The sequence below is a fragment of the Rana temporaria genome, chromosome 1, assembly GCF_905171775.1.
Source record: "Rana temporaria chromosome 1, aRanTem1.1, whole genome shotgun sequence".
Classification (NCBI taxonomy): Eukaryota; Metazoa; Chordata; class Amphibia; order Anura; family Ranidae; genus Rana; species Rana temporaria.
In genome coordinates, this window is record NC_053489.1 from 370,785,674 (window position 1) to 370,802,645 (window position 16,972).

The 16,972-nt window shown below is 49.2% G+C and overlaps 1 protein-coding gene across 1 annotated transcript; it reads right to left on the bottom strand.

Moving 5' to 3' along the window:
* Positions 1–14,122: 14,122 nt before the first annotated feature.
* On the bottom strand, positions 14,123–15,409 carry LOC120910902. Its single transcript, XM_040322502.1, has 2 exons — positions 15,263–15,409; positions 14,123–15,181 (listed from the first exon to the last, which is right to left on the bottom strand). Exons 1-2 carry the CDS (start codon positions 15,391–15,393, stop codon positions 14,221–14,223), a joined length of 1,092 nt encoding a protein of 363 aa, XP_040178436.1. The 5' UTR covers positions 15,394–15,409; the 3' UTR covers positions 14,123–14,220.
* Between the last annotated feature and the right edge of the window lie 1,563 nt (positions 15,410–16,972).

Genomic DNA, 16,972 nt, shown 5'->3' on the forward strand with positions numbered 1-16,972 from the left:
ACAGAGTCACCTATAGATTGCTGTCCATATAGGAAAATTTCTGGAACCTGTCCCTGAACTATGTACTGGACACACACAGTATATAACAGGTGCACAGGTGGTAGCAGGTGCAGTGCTGTTGAAATATACAGAGTCACCTATAGATTGCTGTCCCTATAGGAAAATTTCTGGAACCTGTCCCTGAACTATGTACTGGACACACACAGTATATCACAGGTGGTGGCAGGTGCAGTTGAAATATACAGAGTCACCTATAGATTGCTGTCCCTATAGCAGTGTTTCTCAATTCCAGTCCTCAGGCCCCCCCAACAGGTCAGGTTTTCAGGATTTCCCTCAGATGAAAAGGCTGTGGTGATTACTAAGGCAGTGAAACTGATCAAATCACCTGTGCAAAATAATGGAAATCCTGAAAACCTGACCTGTTGGGGGGGCCTGAGGACTGGAATTGAGAAACACTGCCCTATAGGAACATTTCTTGAACCTGTCCCTGAACTATGTACTGGACACACACAGTATATCACAGGTGCACAGGTGGTGGCAGGTGCAGTGCTGTTGAAATATACAGTCACCTATAGATTGCTGTCCCTATAGGAAAATTTCTGGAACCTGTCCCTGAACTATGTACTGGACACACACAGTATATCACAGATGCACAGGTGGTGGCAGGTGCAGTGCTGTTGAAATATACAGAGTCACCTATAGATTGCTGTCCCTATATCTGAACAAAATTCCTGAACTATATGAAGCACAGCAGATGTCACAGGAATAAAGAGTGTTTGTTTAGATGTCTGAAGCAGGATACACCTCTCTGACACTGTCCCTCAATCAACAACAACAGCCTGTCCCTACTATAGCTACAACAGAGTGACGAGCCATAAACCATAAGATGATGCAGATCTCAAAGAAATAAAGTGTGCTTGTTTAGATTTCTGAAGCAGGATAAACCTCTCTGACACTGTCCCTAAGCAGCAGCAGCCTCTCCCTATCATAACTAAAGCAGAGTGACGATCTGTGCTGTGTGCTGGGTCACATGCTGCACTGGCCAATCACAGCCATGCCATAAGTAGGCATGGCTGTGATCAGTTCCCAGTCACAGTAGTAAAACAAATGGCGATTGGCTGCTGTGCAGCGCGCCAAAACATACCCGAACTCCGAACCCGAACCCAAACTTTTTCCAATTATTCGGGTTCGGGAGCAAAAAAAACCCAAAGTCCGTACCGAACCCGAACTTTACAGTTCGGGTTCACTCAACCCTACACCTCACGCGTGGGTGGCCCGCCACAGCCTTAAGGCACGTTGTAAACCGTCCTGGAGCCCCAGGACCCACATATCAATACCCACCGGGGTTAAATGAACTCCATCACCCCTAAGGTAAAGACCAAAATCACCTTCCAGTTCAATGGCGAACGACCAACCCCCCATTACGTATGATAAACTTGGCAACTGCCTTATTGGCCTTAATTCTGGCTTTGTTAATACGGTCTACCGACCGGGCACCCCTCCAGGCCAACCTCCCCACCATTTCTGACCACAGGACTATAGTATCAGGAAATGCACTGCGTAAGCGCATAAAGTCCCATTTAATATCCCAGATAAGATCACGAGACACCCTAAGGCAAAGGTCATTGCCCCCAACATGAAGCAACAGCACATCCGGGGGCCTGTCCAATCTCGCATAATGCTGGACTTCTGGCATAACCCTGGACCAGAGCATGCCGGGAATACCAATACCACGTACGGTGGCCTCTTCCCTAGAAAAACCCATCTGCCTACCCTCTCTCCTAACCAGTGCCCTCTTGGCCCACAATGAACATAGGAGTGGCCCAATATCCATATCAAGCATACCGGGCCTGAAAGAAAAAGAACAGGGAAATACCAGAAACAGAGAATTAAACATGTAGGATTTACACAACCACACATAACAGAACACGCACCCAGAACAAGCATAGACGTACCGACACAGAACACCTAAAGACTCGAGAACGGGGTAAAGAATGCCTAACCCCCTACCCCCCCATAACAGCTGCGGTCGGACATACAACCTGAACCGGCGGGACTCCCAGCGACCTATCCGCTGCAGGATCTCATCGCTTAAGCCCCAACGTAAGGCTTCCGTTGCCGCCCCAATTCTAAAAGAATGAGAGGATAAGTCCACCGCATTGAAACCTCCCGACCCCAGACACCATTTAAAAACTGCCCCAAATTGATATCTGGACAAAGGCAGCCCATTCCCGTGAACCAGGAGCGGACCCATCCCTGGAGGCCGTGAACCCAACCATTCCCGAACCACTTCCACCGGGCAAACCCCCAGCCCCGGTACTTTTCCCAGAACCACCTTGGTGCCCTTGCCCAATTGATCGGTTTTTGACCTCCAGATGAACAACGTGACTGAATCAGCAAACACCGTCACATCAGATACGTGCAACCCACCTGCAACCGCTTTAGAAGGGCTGACCAATTCCCCAACCCTTAAAGCCCCAAAAAATGCCAAAACAAACACCGTCCAAAACAACTGAACCTCAAAAAGTGAAGAGCACACCTGAGGCAAAACACCCACAAGAAGCTCCAACATATGTAACGAAACCGGCCGCCTGGAATCCGGCCTAACCCGACCTTTCCTATAACCCTGCAATGCCCTGCGGACCACGAACGCCTTGGTAACATCTTCCACCCCATTCAATTGAAAAAGGAATGCCAAGCCAGCCATTTTTACATTTAGCACAGCCACCGACACCCCCTCTTCACAGCACTTACCCAGGAAATATAAAAGTACGTGTAACCGGTCCTCAGCCGAGGAACCAACCCCAAGATCACTCACCAGGCCATGCCATTCCTGCCAAACACGCTCATACCACCTCCAAGTGGAGTCAGCCACTGACCTCCGAAATAAAGCCATCATCATTCCAACACGAGGTCCCACAATCCATTGGGGCACGGAACCCCCTACTGCTCTGCCTCCGGAGCCATCCGCCGGAAACCTGTCCCACTGTAAACGAGAGAGCGCATCAGCCACCTCATTTTTGACCCCAGGGATATGCACTGCACACACAACAATATTCAGCGCCAAACATTTTAAAACCAATGCACGCAGTAAACGAATTACAGGCAAAGACGAATCTGTCAGGGAAGAAATGGCCTGTACAACCCCCAAGTTATCACAATGAAAGCGAACCTTAGGATTCTGAAACTCTGCCCCCCACAGCTCCACCGCCAACACTATCTGAAACAACTTCAGCAGCATCAAATTCCTGATCAATGGCGAACCGGACAGTCGCTCTGGCCACTGACCAGCGCACCACCTACCCTTGAAGTACGCCGCAAAACCTACTGGCCCAGCCGCATCAGTAAAAAGCTGCAATCCACTCGCTGGGACCACCGGAGCCAACCACAATGATTTTCCATTGTACTGCTCCAAAAATGAGTCCCACACCTTCAAATCCTCCCTGTATTCCCGACCCAACCGCACAAAGTAATGCGGGGCTCTAACACCAGCCGTGGCAGCCGCCAACCGTCTGCAGAAAACTCTCCCCATCGGCATGATGCGACAGGCGAAGTTGAGCTTCCCCAGTAAAGACTGCAAATCCCGTAACGTCACTTTTGCACTACGCGCCGCCACCGCGACTGACTCATGCAAGTCCACCAACTTGTCTTCCGAAAGCCGACATTCCATCCTAACCGAATCAATGATAATGCCCAAAAAATTTAACTCGGTCACAGGCCCTTCCGTTTTGTCCTGCGCCATTGGGACCCCAAACACCTTGAAAACATGCTGAATGGTGGTAAGTAAAATAAGGCACGTCCGGTCATTCGGCGGTCCGACCACTAAGAAATCATCGAGATAATGTAACACCGACGCCAAGCCAGACAGATCCCGAATCACCCATTCCAAAAACGAACTGAACATTTCAAAATACGAACAAGAAATGGCGCAGCCCATAGGCAAACACTGATCAACAAAATACTCCCCCCTTAACAACACCCCAACAAACGCACACTATCCGGATGAACCGGCAACAGCCGAAATGCAGATTCAATGTTGGTCTTGGCCAACAAGGCCCCCTCCCCAAAACGCTGGACCCAATGTACCACCTAGTCAAAAGACACATACGACACCATACACAGGGCAGGGTCAATGGCATCATTCACTGACCCCCCTTTGGGGTGAGAGAGATGATGGATGAGCCGAAACTGATTCGGCTCACGCTTCGGCACTACCCCCAGCGGGGAAACAACCAAGTCCCTCACAGCGGAGCCTCAAACGGCCCCACCATCCTACCCAAACCCACCTCCTTCCGGAGCTTCTCAGTAACCACCTCTGGGTGATCATAAGCCGACTTCAGTTAAGCCGCCAAAGGAGGGATTTTGTCCAAATCACTGGGAATCGGGAACCCCTCCTTGAAGCCCAACCACAATGCCCACGCAGCTACCCTATTCGGGTACCTACTTACATACGGTGCCATCTTTTCCACTCTCACTGGTGTCCTCCCTTTTTCCAGCGTCACCTGGCTTCTTTCCTTTCTTGAAGGACTTTGACAAGGGGTGAGCTCCCCCACAACCAGAACACTTGTGGCGGAAACAACAAGATCCCCCGAATTTACAGGCGCCCTTGTTAAATTGCCAGCAGAACCCCTTGCGTTTTGCGGCTGATGGCGAGGAGGCCTGAGCTCCCCCGGCCCCTTCCCGAAAGGGCTGCGGCACCGCCCTGGCCTGAGTCATAAGCCTCATCCACAAGGCAATATCCTTTTGATCCCACCTGTCAGGACCATTAAGGTAAGTACTCACCGAGGCCGAGATGCTGAGGGCGGCTCATCTTTGCGACCCTGTGCAGACCACTCCCTGGAGATAGAACAGAGGAGGGACGGCACAAGGAGGCACCTGTGCCGGGAACTGGTAGGCAGACTTGGTGCAGCTGACGAAAACAGGGCAGGTGCAGAGGACTGGAGACAGTCGTTGATCAGGCAGGAACAGGCAGGTAAGTCCAGAAGGGACCAACAGGAAACAAAGGCAAATCCGGGTCACAGGCAGTGGGTCAGGAGTTGGAGAGATCAGAGGAAGTCCGTGAGAGCAAGCCAAGGTCAAGGGGCAGGAGACAACAGCAAATCCGATAAGCAGGCAGGGGTCAAGTGTAGGAGACGGCAGAGAATCGTCAAGGTCCAATCCGGGTCAAGCAGGTCTGGGTATACAGGTTTCCAAGGTTCTCTCACAGGGTAAAGCTGACAACGAACCAGCCCTTAGCAAAGGGGAAGGGGCTGGCTTAAATAGGCCGCACTGGCCACTGATTGGTCCAAAGTAACATGGGTTCAGAACCAGGCTCCAAGGGACAGCAAGCAAAGTAATACTTGAGCAGTGGCTCAGAGGCAAAGAGCTGGACTCACAATGGACAGGTCCCAGGTTCAATTCCACCCAGAGCCAACTGGGGAAATGTGACCGTAAAGGGCAGTGCCCTGACAGTGCCCCCCCCCTAGGGGCGGACTCCGGACGCCCAAACTGTCCACTAGTTCCGGATGCTCCTGATGGATCAAACAGGGAGCATGTAGATCTTTACTTTTTCTTTTTGGGCTTTTTTGATCCTGAAGTTCTGGTAGGGGGCGCCCTCCTTGCTTGTAAGGCCTGTTCAAATATTACCAGATCCTGTTTACGGACCATAGTACCATCCGAGGCATAAGTGCAGTCTAGAGGGAGAACTTCAACTGGGGACATAGGAACTGAAGACACAGGAACTGGAACTGGGGACACAGAAACTGAGGACATAAGAACTGGAACTGGGGACACTGGAACTGAAGAAACTGAGGACATAAGAACTGGAACTGGGGACACTGGAACTGAAGACACTGGAACTGAAGACACTGGAACTGAAGACACTGGGACTGAAGACACTGGGACTGAAGACACTGGGACTGAAGACACTGGGACTGAAGACACTGGGACTGAAGACACTGGGACTGAAGACACTGGAACTGAAGGCACTGGAACTGAAGGCACTGGAAAGGTAGGCACAGATTCTGAGGCATAGAAAAAACTTCCAATAGTACCCACTTGAAGAAGCTTTGGCCGAGGTGGGCGAGTTGGGCAAAGCGATATAAGGTGCCCGCTAGCACCACAATAAAAGCAAAGTCCATGGGCTCTTCTCCACTCTCTTTCTGCCATAGATAGGCTGGACCGGATGACCCCGATCTGCATAGGTTCTTCCTCCTCCAAGGTAGGCGTGTGAGCATCCACAGAGATATCAAGACCTTGTGATGGGGAAGCTTCCTGGCTGGGCACATACAGGGTTTCATAATCTGGCACACACTGGGCTGGCTGGGTGTCATAACCGCACTGGGGCTTCCTATCCCTGGGTACCCGTAGGCCCCGTGAATTAAGAGCAGACCTGGGAGCGCTGGTCTTCTTGGAAACAGAAATATATGAGTCCAGCGCAGATATGAACATCTCCCAGCTGTCCAAGACTGGACTCTTTTCCTGCAACAACAGATGAGCCCACGATTTGATCTGCCCTGTTAGCAAATTGATGGAGGCTCGAACCTTAATATAATCCGTCGCATAGGTCCTAGGTCTGAGGGTGAACAACAGCTCACAATCGGTTTGAAAGCACAGGAAGGATGCACGGTTCCCATCGAATTTTTCTGGCATAAGAACAAATGGCTCATAATATACAGGTTCCGGGGCTGGGTGTGTTGTCTCTTTAAATTTTTGGACCTCCTGTTGTAATTCCTGAATAGTATGGTTCAGGCTGGAGACTTGCAGAGCCAGGGAGGAGAGCATCTTGTATAAGTCTGCGGACTCCATAACATTAGTTAGTCCATTATGCAAGGGTTTACCTTCTTGCAAGTTTTGAACGGCAACCGTCAAAACAGACACCTGTTGACACAGGTTTTCAAGGGGTGAGCATGCCCTGTCGGCCTCAGACATAATGGCTGGTTCGTACTGTCAGGACCATGAAGGTAAGTACTCACCGAGGCCGAGATGCTGAGGGCGGCTCACCTTTGCGACCCTGTGCAGACCACTCCCTGGAGTTAGAACAGAGGAGGGACGGCACAAGGAGGCACCTGTGCCGGGAACTGGTAGGCAGGCTTGGTGCAGCTGACGAAAACAGGGCAGGTGCAGAGGACTGGAGACAGTCGTTGATCAGGCAGGAACAGGCAGGTAAGTCCAGAAGGGACCAACAGGAAACAAAGGCAAATCCGGGTCACAGGCCGTGGGTCAGGAGTTGGAGAGATCAGAGGAAGTCCGTGAGAGCAAGCCAAGGTCAAGGGGCAGGAGACAACAGCAAATCCGATAAGCAGGCAGGGGTCAAGTGTAGGAGACGGCAGAGAATCGTCAAGGTCCAATCCGGGTCAAGCAGGTCTGGGTATACAGGTTTCCAAGGTTCTCTCACAGGGTAAAGCTGACAACGAACCAGCCCTTAGCAAAGGGGAAGGGGCTGGCTTAAATAGGCCGCACTGGCCACTGATTGGTCCAAAGTAACATGGGTTCAGAACCAGGCTCCAAGGGACAGCAAGCAAAGTAATACTTGAGCAGTGGCTCAGAGGCAAAGAGCTGGACTCACAATGGACAGGTCCCAGGTTCAATTCCACCCAGAGCCAACTGGGGAAATGTGACCGTAAAGGGCAGTGCCCTGACAGTGCCCCCCCCCTAGGGGCGGACTCCGGACGCCCAAACTGTCCACTAGTTCCGGATGCTCCTGATGGATCAAACAGGGAGCATGTAGATCTTTACTTTTTCTTTTTGGGCTTTTTTGATCCTGAAGTTCTGGTAGGGGGCGCCCTCCTTGCTTGTAAGGCCTGTTCAAATATTACCAGATCCTGTTTACGGACCATAGTACCATCCGAGGCATAAGTGCAGTCTAGAGGGAGAACTTCAACTGGGGACATAGGAACTGAAGACACAGGAACTGGAACTGGGGACACAGAAACTGAGGACATAAGAACTGGAACTGGGGACACTGGAACTGAAGAAACTGAGGACATAAGAACTGGAACTGGGGACACTGGAACTGAAGACACTGGAACTGAAGACACTGGAACTGAAGACACTGGGACTGAAGACACTGGGACTGAAGACACTGGGACTGAAGACACTGGGACTGAAGACACTGGAACTGAAGGCACTGGAACTGAAGGCACTGGAAAGGTAGGCACAGATTCTGAGGCATAGAAAAAACTTCCAATAGTACCCACTTGAAGAAGCTTTGGCCGAGGTGGGCGAGTTGGGCAAAGCGATATAAGGTGCCCGCTAGCACCACAATAAAAGCAAAGTCCATGGGCTCTTCTCCACTCTCTTTCTGCCATAGATAGGCTGGACCGGATGACCCCGATCTGCATAGGTTCTTCCTCCTCCAAGGTAGGCGTGTGAGCATCCACAGAGATATCAAGACCTTGTGATGGGGAAGCTTCCTGGCTGGGCACATACAGGGTTTCATAATCTGGCACACACTGGGCTGGCTGGGTGTCATAACCGCACTGGGGCTTCCTATCCCTGGGTACCCGTAGGCCCCGTGAATTAAGAGCAGACCTGGGAGCGCTGGTCTTCTTGGAAACAGAAATATATGAGTCCAGCGCAGATATGAACATCTCCCAGCTGTCCAAGACTGGACTCTTTTCCTGCAACAACAGATGAGCCCACGATTTGATCTGCCCTGTTAGCAAATTGATGGAGGCTCGAACCTTAATATAATCCGTCGCATAGGTCCTAGGTCTGAGGGTGAACAACAGCTCACAATCGGTTTGAAAGCACAGGAAGGATGCACGGTTCCCATCGAATTTTTCTGGCATAAGAACAAATGGCTCATAATATACAGGTTCCGGGGCTGGGTGTGTTGTCTCTTTAAATTTTTGGACCTCCTGTTGTAATTCCTGAATAGTATGGTTCAGGCTGGAGACTTGCAGAGCCAGGGAGGAGAGCATCTTGTATAAGTCTGCGGACTCCATAACATTAGTTAGTCCATTATGCAAGGGTTTACCTTCTTGCAAGTTTTGAACGGCAACCGTCAAAACAGACACCTGTTGACACAGGTTTTCAAGGGGTGAGCATGCCCTGTCGGCCTCAGACATAATGGCTGGTTCGTACTGTCAGGACCATGAAGGTAAGTACTCACCGAGGCCGAGATGCTGAGGGCGGCTCACCTTTGCGACCCTGTGCAGACCACTCCCTGGAGTTAGAACAGAGGAGGGACGGCACAAGGAGGCACCTGTGCCGGGAACTGGTAGGCAGACTTGGTGCAGCTGACGAAAACAGGGCAGGTGCAGAGGACTGGAGACAGTCGTTGATCAGGCAGGAACAGGCAGGTAAGTCCAGAAGGGACCAACAGGAAACAAAGGCAAATCCGGGTCACAGGCCGTGGGTCAGGAGTTGGAGAGATCAGAGGAAGTCCGTGAGAGCAAGCCAAGGTCAAGGGGCAGGAGACAACAGCAAATCCGATAAGCAGGCAGGGGTCAAGTGTAGGAGACGGCAGAGAATCGTCAAGGTCCAATCCGGGTCAAGCAGGTCTGGGTATACAGGTTTCCAAGGTTCTCTCACAGGGTAAAGCTGACAACGAACCAGCCCTTAGCAAAGGGGAAGGGGCTGGCTTAAATAGGCCGCACTGGCCACTGATTGGTCCAAAGTAACATGGGTTCAGAACCAGGCTCCAAGGGACAGCAAGCAAAGTAATACTTGAGCAGTGGCTCAGAGGCAAAGAGCTGGACTCACAATGGACAGGTCCCAGGTTCAATTCCACCCAGAGCCAACTGGGGAAATGTGACCGTAAAGGGCAGTGCCCTGACACCACCGTATCTCCGCTCTCACTGCCTTTCTCTGCCTAAACTGCTCATCATAGCGCAACCAAGCCCCTCCTCCATACACCCTCTGCGCCTCACTGATGGCATCAATATAGCAAAACAAGCCCGTGCAATTTTCCGGCGCCTTTCCCCAATTACACTAGCCAAAATGTAAAACGCCTGCGCCCAATTCGCAAACATCCGAGGAATAAGGCAAAATGCCGCTTCTCCTCCTCCTCCTTCTTACTTTCATCAGGTTTTACCTTATCCAAGTTAAACTTCTCAAGTGGAAGCAACGAGAATATTTCCACAAACTCCCCCTTCCAAATCCGCTCCTTCACCTCTGCCTTCAAATGAGACCCCAAGGGCGCATCGTAACAAATATATACCTCACACCGGGCTGCATCAGCCAACCGTACGCCATCTGCCGTCAAACCTGACGCTATCCCTGCCACCGTTAATGCCCCCCGGCAGAGGAGGCACCCCCACTCCGCTCGAACTCACCTGGGACTTAGCCACACTCCCTACTGCAGCCGACGGAACGGAGGGAGTTAACAATACACCACCATCCACGCTCCCCTGGGAAGTCCCACCCACACCTGTATGCGTCACATTAAATGCCCCTACATTAACCGGCCCTGCCACGGGAGGAACCAACCACGCAGAAGTGGGAGGCACTGTGGCAGCAGGAGGGGGCCCACTTGGCCCCCCACCTGCCATGGCCCTACATCCCTGCAACAAGGAGGACAACAACTGCTGTAGCATCACCGATCCCATGTCAGGCATTCCCCCCCATTCCCACCCCCATTCCCACCGTTCCCACCCCAACAGGAGAAACCCACCCCAAACCAGACCCCCCCCACCGAAGACCTAGCAAACGGAGCAACATACACAGGGGAAAAGGGGGGAGGAAGGAGGGGTGAAGGGAGAGCAACAGCAGGAGAAACAACTGGAGTAGAAATAGAAGATGACTTACCCGGCTGCCCAGTGGAAACCGTCCGACCAGCCGCCACTCCGGGTCCCCGCTGAAGCCCCGACGGGCCCGCCACCTCATCTGGACCATCAGAGTCCGTGTCTGAAAGTTCCCCCTCCGACCGTTAATCCCCTTGCCCCGCAAGGGACGCTGCGCCCGCAGACAAGGCCGAATAACCGCTGCCAGATGGCATGTCAGGGGCCCTGAGGTCAGGCCGCACCACATCCACCAATCTCCCCCACGGAGCCCCCTGCGTGCCAGCAGCAGCCGTTTCCGAACCGCCGTCGTCACCTCAATAGACCTCTGCTTCCTCCACCACCAGCCTCAGCCGCCCTGGCCGACGAGCCCCCAGCCGTGCCCACCGTTCTCCCCCGACAAGTAGTGCCACGCAGGGCGGATGGACCCGCCCGCAGCACCGCTCCAGCAGTCCCCGGCATGGGCCTGGTAGGTGACGGAGATACCACCCACTGTCCCGTGTCTCGCCGCGGCCTGGCACTCTTCCTGGTGTCCCACGATGCCGCTGCAGCCGGCCTCTTCCTAGACCCAGGAGGGTCCGCAATTGGGCTCCCTCTAGATGGTCCCCCAGGGCTATACCTTTCCGGTGGCCTAGAACGCCTGGCACGGCGCAGAGAGGGGGGGCGGGGGTGGGGTTCCGGGATGTACCTTTGCCCGGATCGGGCAACAGCACTGCCAGCTTTTCCACATACCACTGAGGACCGTTCACCCTAGCTGCCGATCGCAGCCGCTCCAGCATGCCCTCAAACTGATCCATGGCTGAGGTAACAGCACAGCAGAAAAAAGCCTGTGAAAAACAGCCTGTGTGTTATCTCTACTGTGGATGGCTAACAGCACAGCAGAAAACAGCCTGTGAAAAACAGCCTGTGTGTTATCTCTACCGTGGATGGCTAACAGCACAGCAGAAAACAGACTGTGAAAAACAGCCTGTGTGTTCTCTCTACCGTGGATGGCTCCAGAAAGACCAGCCCTGCCCACCCACTGTTTCAACTAACTCTCCTCGTGTTAACTAACCCCATCCCCTGTCCAACCAACAAAGCCCACCCACTTCCCTTTACTGTGTGTGTGCACCGCACAGTGTTCCCCCAGTCATGGGGCCCCTACGCCTGGGTTCCCCTTACTACGGGGCTTTCTTTAATCCAAAATGTATGGAGGTTTGAAGTCGTCTCAAACACACTTTTAAGGCCACCATCATTTGCGATCTCAAGCAGTTGATCCTCTTCTAGCACGGACAGAGTGGATTCACCTGGCTTATTCACAAATGGGTCACGGATCCATTCCTTCCCAGTTCGGGGGTCATTTGTGGTTGGGAAGTAATGCTCAAATTCTTTTGAAAGCTGAGAGAGGTGATCATGCACCAGCTGGGTGAAAGAAGGTTCTGGCTCGGTCTCTTTCAAAATCTCTGATAATGTTGGAACCATGTCAAAAATCCCATTGATCACTCATCGCCCCCCATAATTCGAGTTTGGCTTTGAATGCAGCCACTTTATCTGCCGATTTGAACACAGTTCTCATTCTCCCCTGAAGTGACAGATTAAGTTCATTGAGCAGGTTAAATATGTCACACAAGTAAGCAAGTTTTGTGACCCATTCTGTGACGCTGAAATGTGCTGCAAGTGGTGACTGTTTTTCAGAAAGAAATCTCTGGAGCGGCTCTCGTAACCCCAACACTGTGCTAAGTGATCTACCTTTAGAAAGCCATCTCACTTCTGTGTATAAGAGAAGACGTGTGTGCTCTGCATCCATCTCCTCACAGAGCTGTTCAAACAGACGTGAGTTAAGGGCATGCACTTTAATGTGGTTGATAATTTTAATCACAGCCTGCAAAACGTTGTTCAGTTCAGGTGACATTTTTCGGCTAGCCAGCATTTCTCTATGGAGGACACAGTGCGTAGACTCACATTCGGAAGCAACCTCCTTGACCCGAGTAGTAAAACCAGAAAGCCGTCCAGTCATGGCAGCAGCTCCATCTGTGCATATACCAACACAAAATGACCAGTTCAGTTTTCCTGACATATAATCATTTAAAGACTTGAACAATTCTGCAGCTGTGGTGTTGGTTGGCAAGAAGAGTGCACATAGCATATCCTCATGGACATCCTTCTGGAAAACATATCGCACAAAAACAAGCATTATTGCCTTGTTGTCAACATCAGTAGACTCGTCAACCTGTATGGCATACCATGGTGACTCCTTAATTCTCTCTATCAATTGTGCTTCAATATCCTCTGCGATTTCATTAATTCTTCTAGCTACAGTGCTAGCCGAAAGAGGAACATGTGACTCCTTTTCAACCACAGCCTCTCCTAAAATTTCACGGCAAATATCCTTTGCAGCAGGCAGGATCAACTGTTCTCCGATTGTAAAGGGTTTCTTAGACTTGGCAATACGGTTAGCCACTAAGAATGAGGCTCTCAATGCAGATGCATTTATCGAAGTGGTGGTCTTCAAAAATTGCTTCTGTCCTTCGTGTTCACGTTTTTTTCTTTTGAAAAATTCAACAGGCTTGTCTTTAAGGCCGGAATCACACTAGTGCGTTGCGTTTTCGAGCTGCGTTGTCGTTGCAAATTTCTCTAGAGGGTGTTCTGCGAATCAACTGCGGTTTAGCTGCGGATCGGGTGCGAATTAGAAGAAATTATTTTCCGAGCTGCGTTTTTGGTGAGGGCCAATCATTGTTAGCTGTGTGATGATGTAGGTAATAAAAGGGAGTGACCTTTCTTGGACTCTTCCTTTTTCACGAGCATTCAGTATTGTGTGGAATTGGATTTGGATTTCTGAAGAAATGTGTGCTGCCCTGCCCATGATCATGCCTACAGTTGTTGCTGCAACAGCAGAAATCTTGCTGGAAGTTGAGAGGAGGAGAAGGAGGAGGAGAAGAAGAAGATACTGGGTTCATCCTATCATTGCAAATAGGGATGAAAGAGGGCAGTTCATGATATTGTATGAAGATCTCCGTGGGCATGAAGACAAGTTTTTTAATTACACACGCATGTCAATAACCAGGTGATTTTTTATTTTTTTTTGCTAAACATTTTCTTTCTCCATTGTTCCATAGTAAATATTTATTTTTATGTTATTTTTCTTTTTTTCAAGTTTTGATGAATTGTTAGGACTAACGTACCCTAGTTTGGAGCGACAGAACACATGCTTCAGAGCAAGCATCCAGCCTGCACAAAGATTATTAATCACATTAAGGTACTTTTCCCCACCTATGTGCATTTTTAATTTTATGTTGAAGCATGTAATATTTTTTGTGTTCAACTATCCAACATCTGTAATTAGAAATGAACAACCAGACATAAGATGCCCAAAAATATCTTTATTTTTTACTTTTCCCAAAAAAATAAAGAAATAGACAACATATATTTTCTTGTAATAATATAAAAAATAAAAACTTTGCCTTCAAGTTTACCTCAGGACTAAACTTTGATCCAAAAAATGCACACATGCTTGTTTACTGTGGGCATAACGTAAACTTTAGAGATGTTGATATGTTTTGGTAAATAATGGTGTCTCTGAGTAGTATTGACTTGCTGAAGTAGTTTCATCAATGTCAGTGCTTGAAGCATGGCTAGACTCGCCATGTGGCTGTGGCCCATGTTGCTGTGGCACATGTGTCTGAGGCCCATGTGTCTGAGGCCCATGTGTCTGAGGCCCATGTTGCTGTGGCCCATGTTGCTGTGGCCCATGGTGCTGTGGCCCATGTTGCTGTGGCCCATGGTGCTGTGGCCCATGGTGCTGTGGCCAATGTTGCTGTGGCACATACATCCCCTGCATTTGTGTTTGTGGCCTAATTGAAGGGATTGGGGATGGGATGGGATAGGGAGTTTGCCTCTGTTGTACCTCATATATTGAAGATGGCTCCTGAAAGCTGGAAGTATAGGATGGAGGAACATAGGGGTAAGGTTGGTTTCCTGGGTCTGGGTACTGGCCTGACATTGGTAAGTGTATGTGTGTTGTTTCTTTTGTTACATATGGCCTTTCCAATGTTGCTTCCTCGCTTGGCACTGTAAATGACTGCAGAACGTGTTCTACTGTGGTTCGCATTTCTAAATATCTCTCAGGTAGAACTTTTTTGATCAATGGTACAAAATTAAGCGCCAGTATTGTAGCCGGACATAAGAAAGCATCCACCTTTCCAGCCATTTGTTGTAACATCTCCAGTAGACGCTCGCTTATGTCCGTCTGCGATACTGGCGTTCGCTTACGTGCCACTTTGGCAGGCCGAGCAATGGTTGCAGGAGCAGAGGAGGGTCCAGGCATAGGCTCAGCCAATCCAGACTCATTCTCTGGGTTTGTGACCCATAGATTTGACCCAAGTTGCATTTCTGGTATTTCCTCATTTGGATCAATGCAAACTGCTGCCACCGATTGGGCCTCAGAATGGCTCTCTGGTTGATCCTCCAAGACATCCTGTTCGTCCCAACTTGCTTCGGTCCTGTTTAAAAAAAAAAAAAAAAAACATTAATAATGCTAAATATATAGTCACGATACATAGATGATGTAGAGGATAACTTACTCTCTCATCTCTATGAGTGGTTTCAAGAAGGCAAGGTCCTCTGCATACATATAGGGTACTCTAGCTGGTGCACCCGAGCCACTCCTCACTTCTCTTAGATGTTTGTTGTATTTTTTGAAGGCATCACGCATGCTACGCCACCTATTCTTTATGTATTCCACTGAAAAACAGATAAGATAATAATTATTTAATATTTCTTATTTGTTGAAGGTACCTAGCTACAGGGAATTCATTTGGAAGTCTCCACTATGAGTTCAAGGTTGGAAAATCAACAATATCTGGCATTGTACATGAAACATGCATTGTTTTATGGGATGTACTAAACCCATTGGTCTTCAAAAAGCCTACAAAAGAAGATTGGTTGAAGATATCGGAGGAATTCTGGGAGAGATGTAATTTTCCAAACTATGTGGGAGCCATCGATGGGAAGCTCATTCGCATCCTGAGGCCATTTGATAGTGGGAGTCCGTTTTTTAATTATAAAAAATATTTTTCTTTTGTATTAATGGCAGTGGTAGATGCCAAATATACATACATTTATATTGATGTGGGTGCTTATGGCAGCAGCTCTGATTCTGGTGTATTTAGTCATTCCACATTTGGGAGAATGCTAAGGGAGAATAGTCTGGATTTACCTAACGATTCGTCCTTGCCCGGAACAAATGAGCCAGCCCACCCATTTGTTTTTGTAGGGGACGAAGCGTTTGCCCTTGGGAAAAATCTTCTTAGACCATTCTCAAGTAGAGCGCTGACCAATGATAAAAGAATATTTAATTATCGGCTCACTAGGGCACGTCGAGTAGTAGAGTGTGCATTTGGAATTCTTTGCAATAAATGGAGAATATTGCACACCGCCATCAATCTCAGTCTGGAGCATGCTGTCTCTGCTGTCAAAACTGCATGTGCACTGCACAACTATGTGCGAGAACGTGATGGATTTGATTTTGAGGATTCCATGATGCATAACATGGAGGCGGCACAGTGGAATTTGACTAGGGGCACTACCAGTGGGAAATTGATTAGAGATCAATTCCTAAATTACTTTATGTCGCCATCTGACGAGTTACCTTGGCAGATGCAGGCAATTTAAAAAAAAAATATGTGGTGTTACCATAAAAATATATGGCCCTTTAAATATTAAAACATAACATACTGAGCTAAAAATGTCACTATGTGTAATTTTAATGCAGCTTGAAAAAAAAAAAAAAAATTTTTGTTTAAAAATATCAAGGACTCCTAAGTTATTCTCTACCTGAATTTTGTTTAAAAAAAAAAAGCGTTGCTGTGTGACACTGTTATGTGTGTTCTGCTGGGTGTCATTGTACAGAAGATGATGTCTTTGTAAGACCAGCATGGCCAATAACGTCAAAATAGGATGACAAATACAGATAGTCACTCCCCCAAGGATCTGCAAACATACTTGGTAAAGTGAGTGAACATATTTTGTTAATAGACACACACGCAGACTCATACAAACAATGATCAAGGGTGTGGGAATGAGTCCCTTGCCACCAGCAACATGGGGACAGGGTGCATTATGATTTAGCTAAAACACCATGCCAATATAGAAAACATGTGGCATGGTATGGGTTAGCACACTTTACATGCCCTGACAGAATGCATGCTTGGATAAGGGCCTGGTCTGGATTTGTGGGGGTACGCACTGTAGTTATTGGGGTCTACTTAGAAATATAATTTTAAGTTAGGGAA

Excerpts from the sequence above, each read along its gene's own strand:
- LOC120910902 (XM_040322502.1), bottom strand. The coding sequence starts at position 15,393 with ATGCGTGATGCCTTCAAAAAATACAACAAACATCTAAGAGAAGTGAGG. Across the intron at positions 15,182-15,262 it reads CCACTCATAGAGATGAGAGA|GACCGAAGCAAGTTGGGACG; the intron begins GTAAGTTATCCT and ends TTTTTTAAACAG.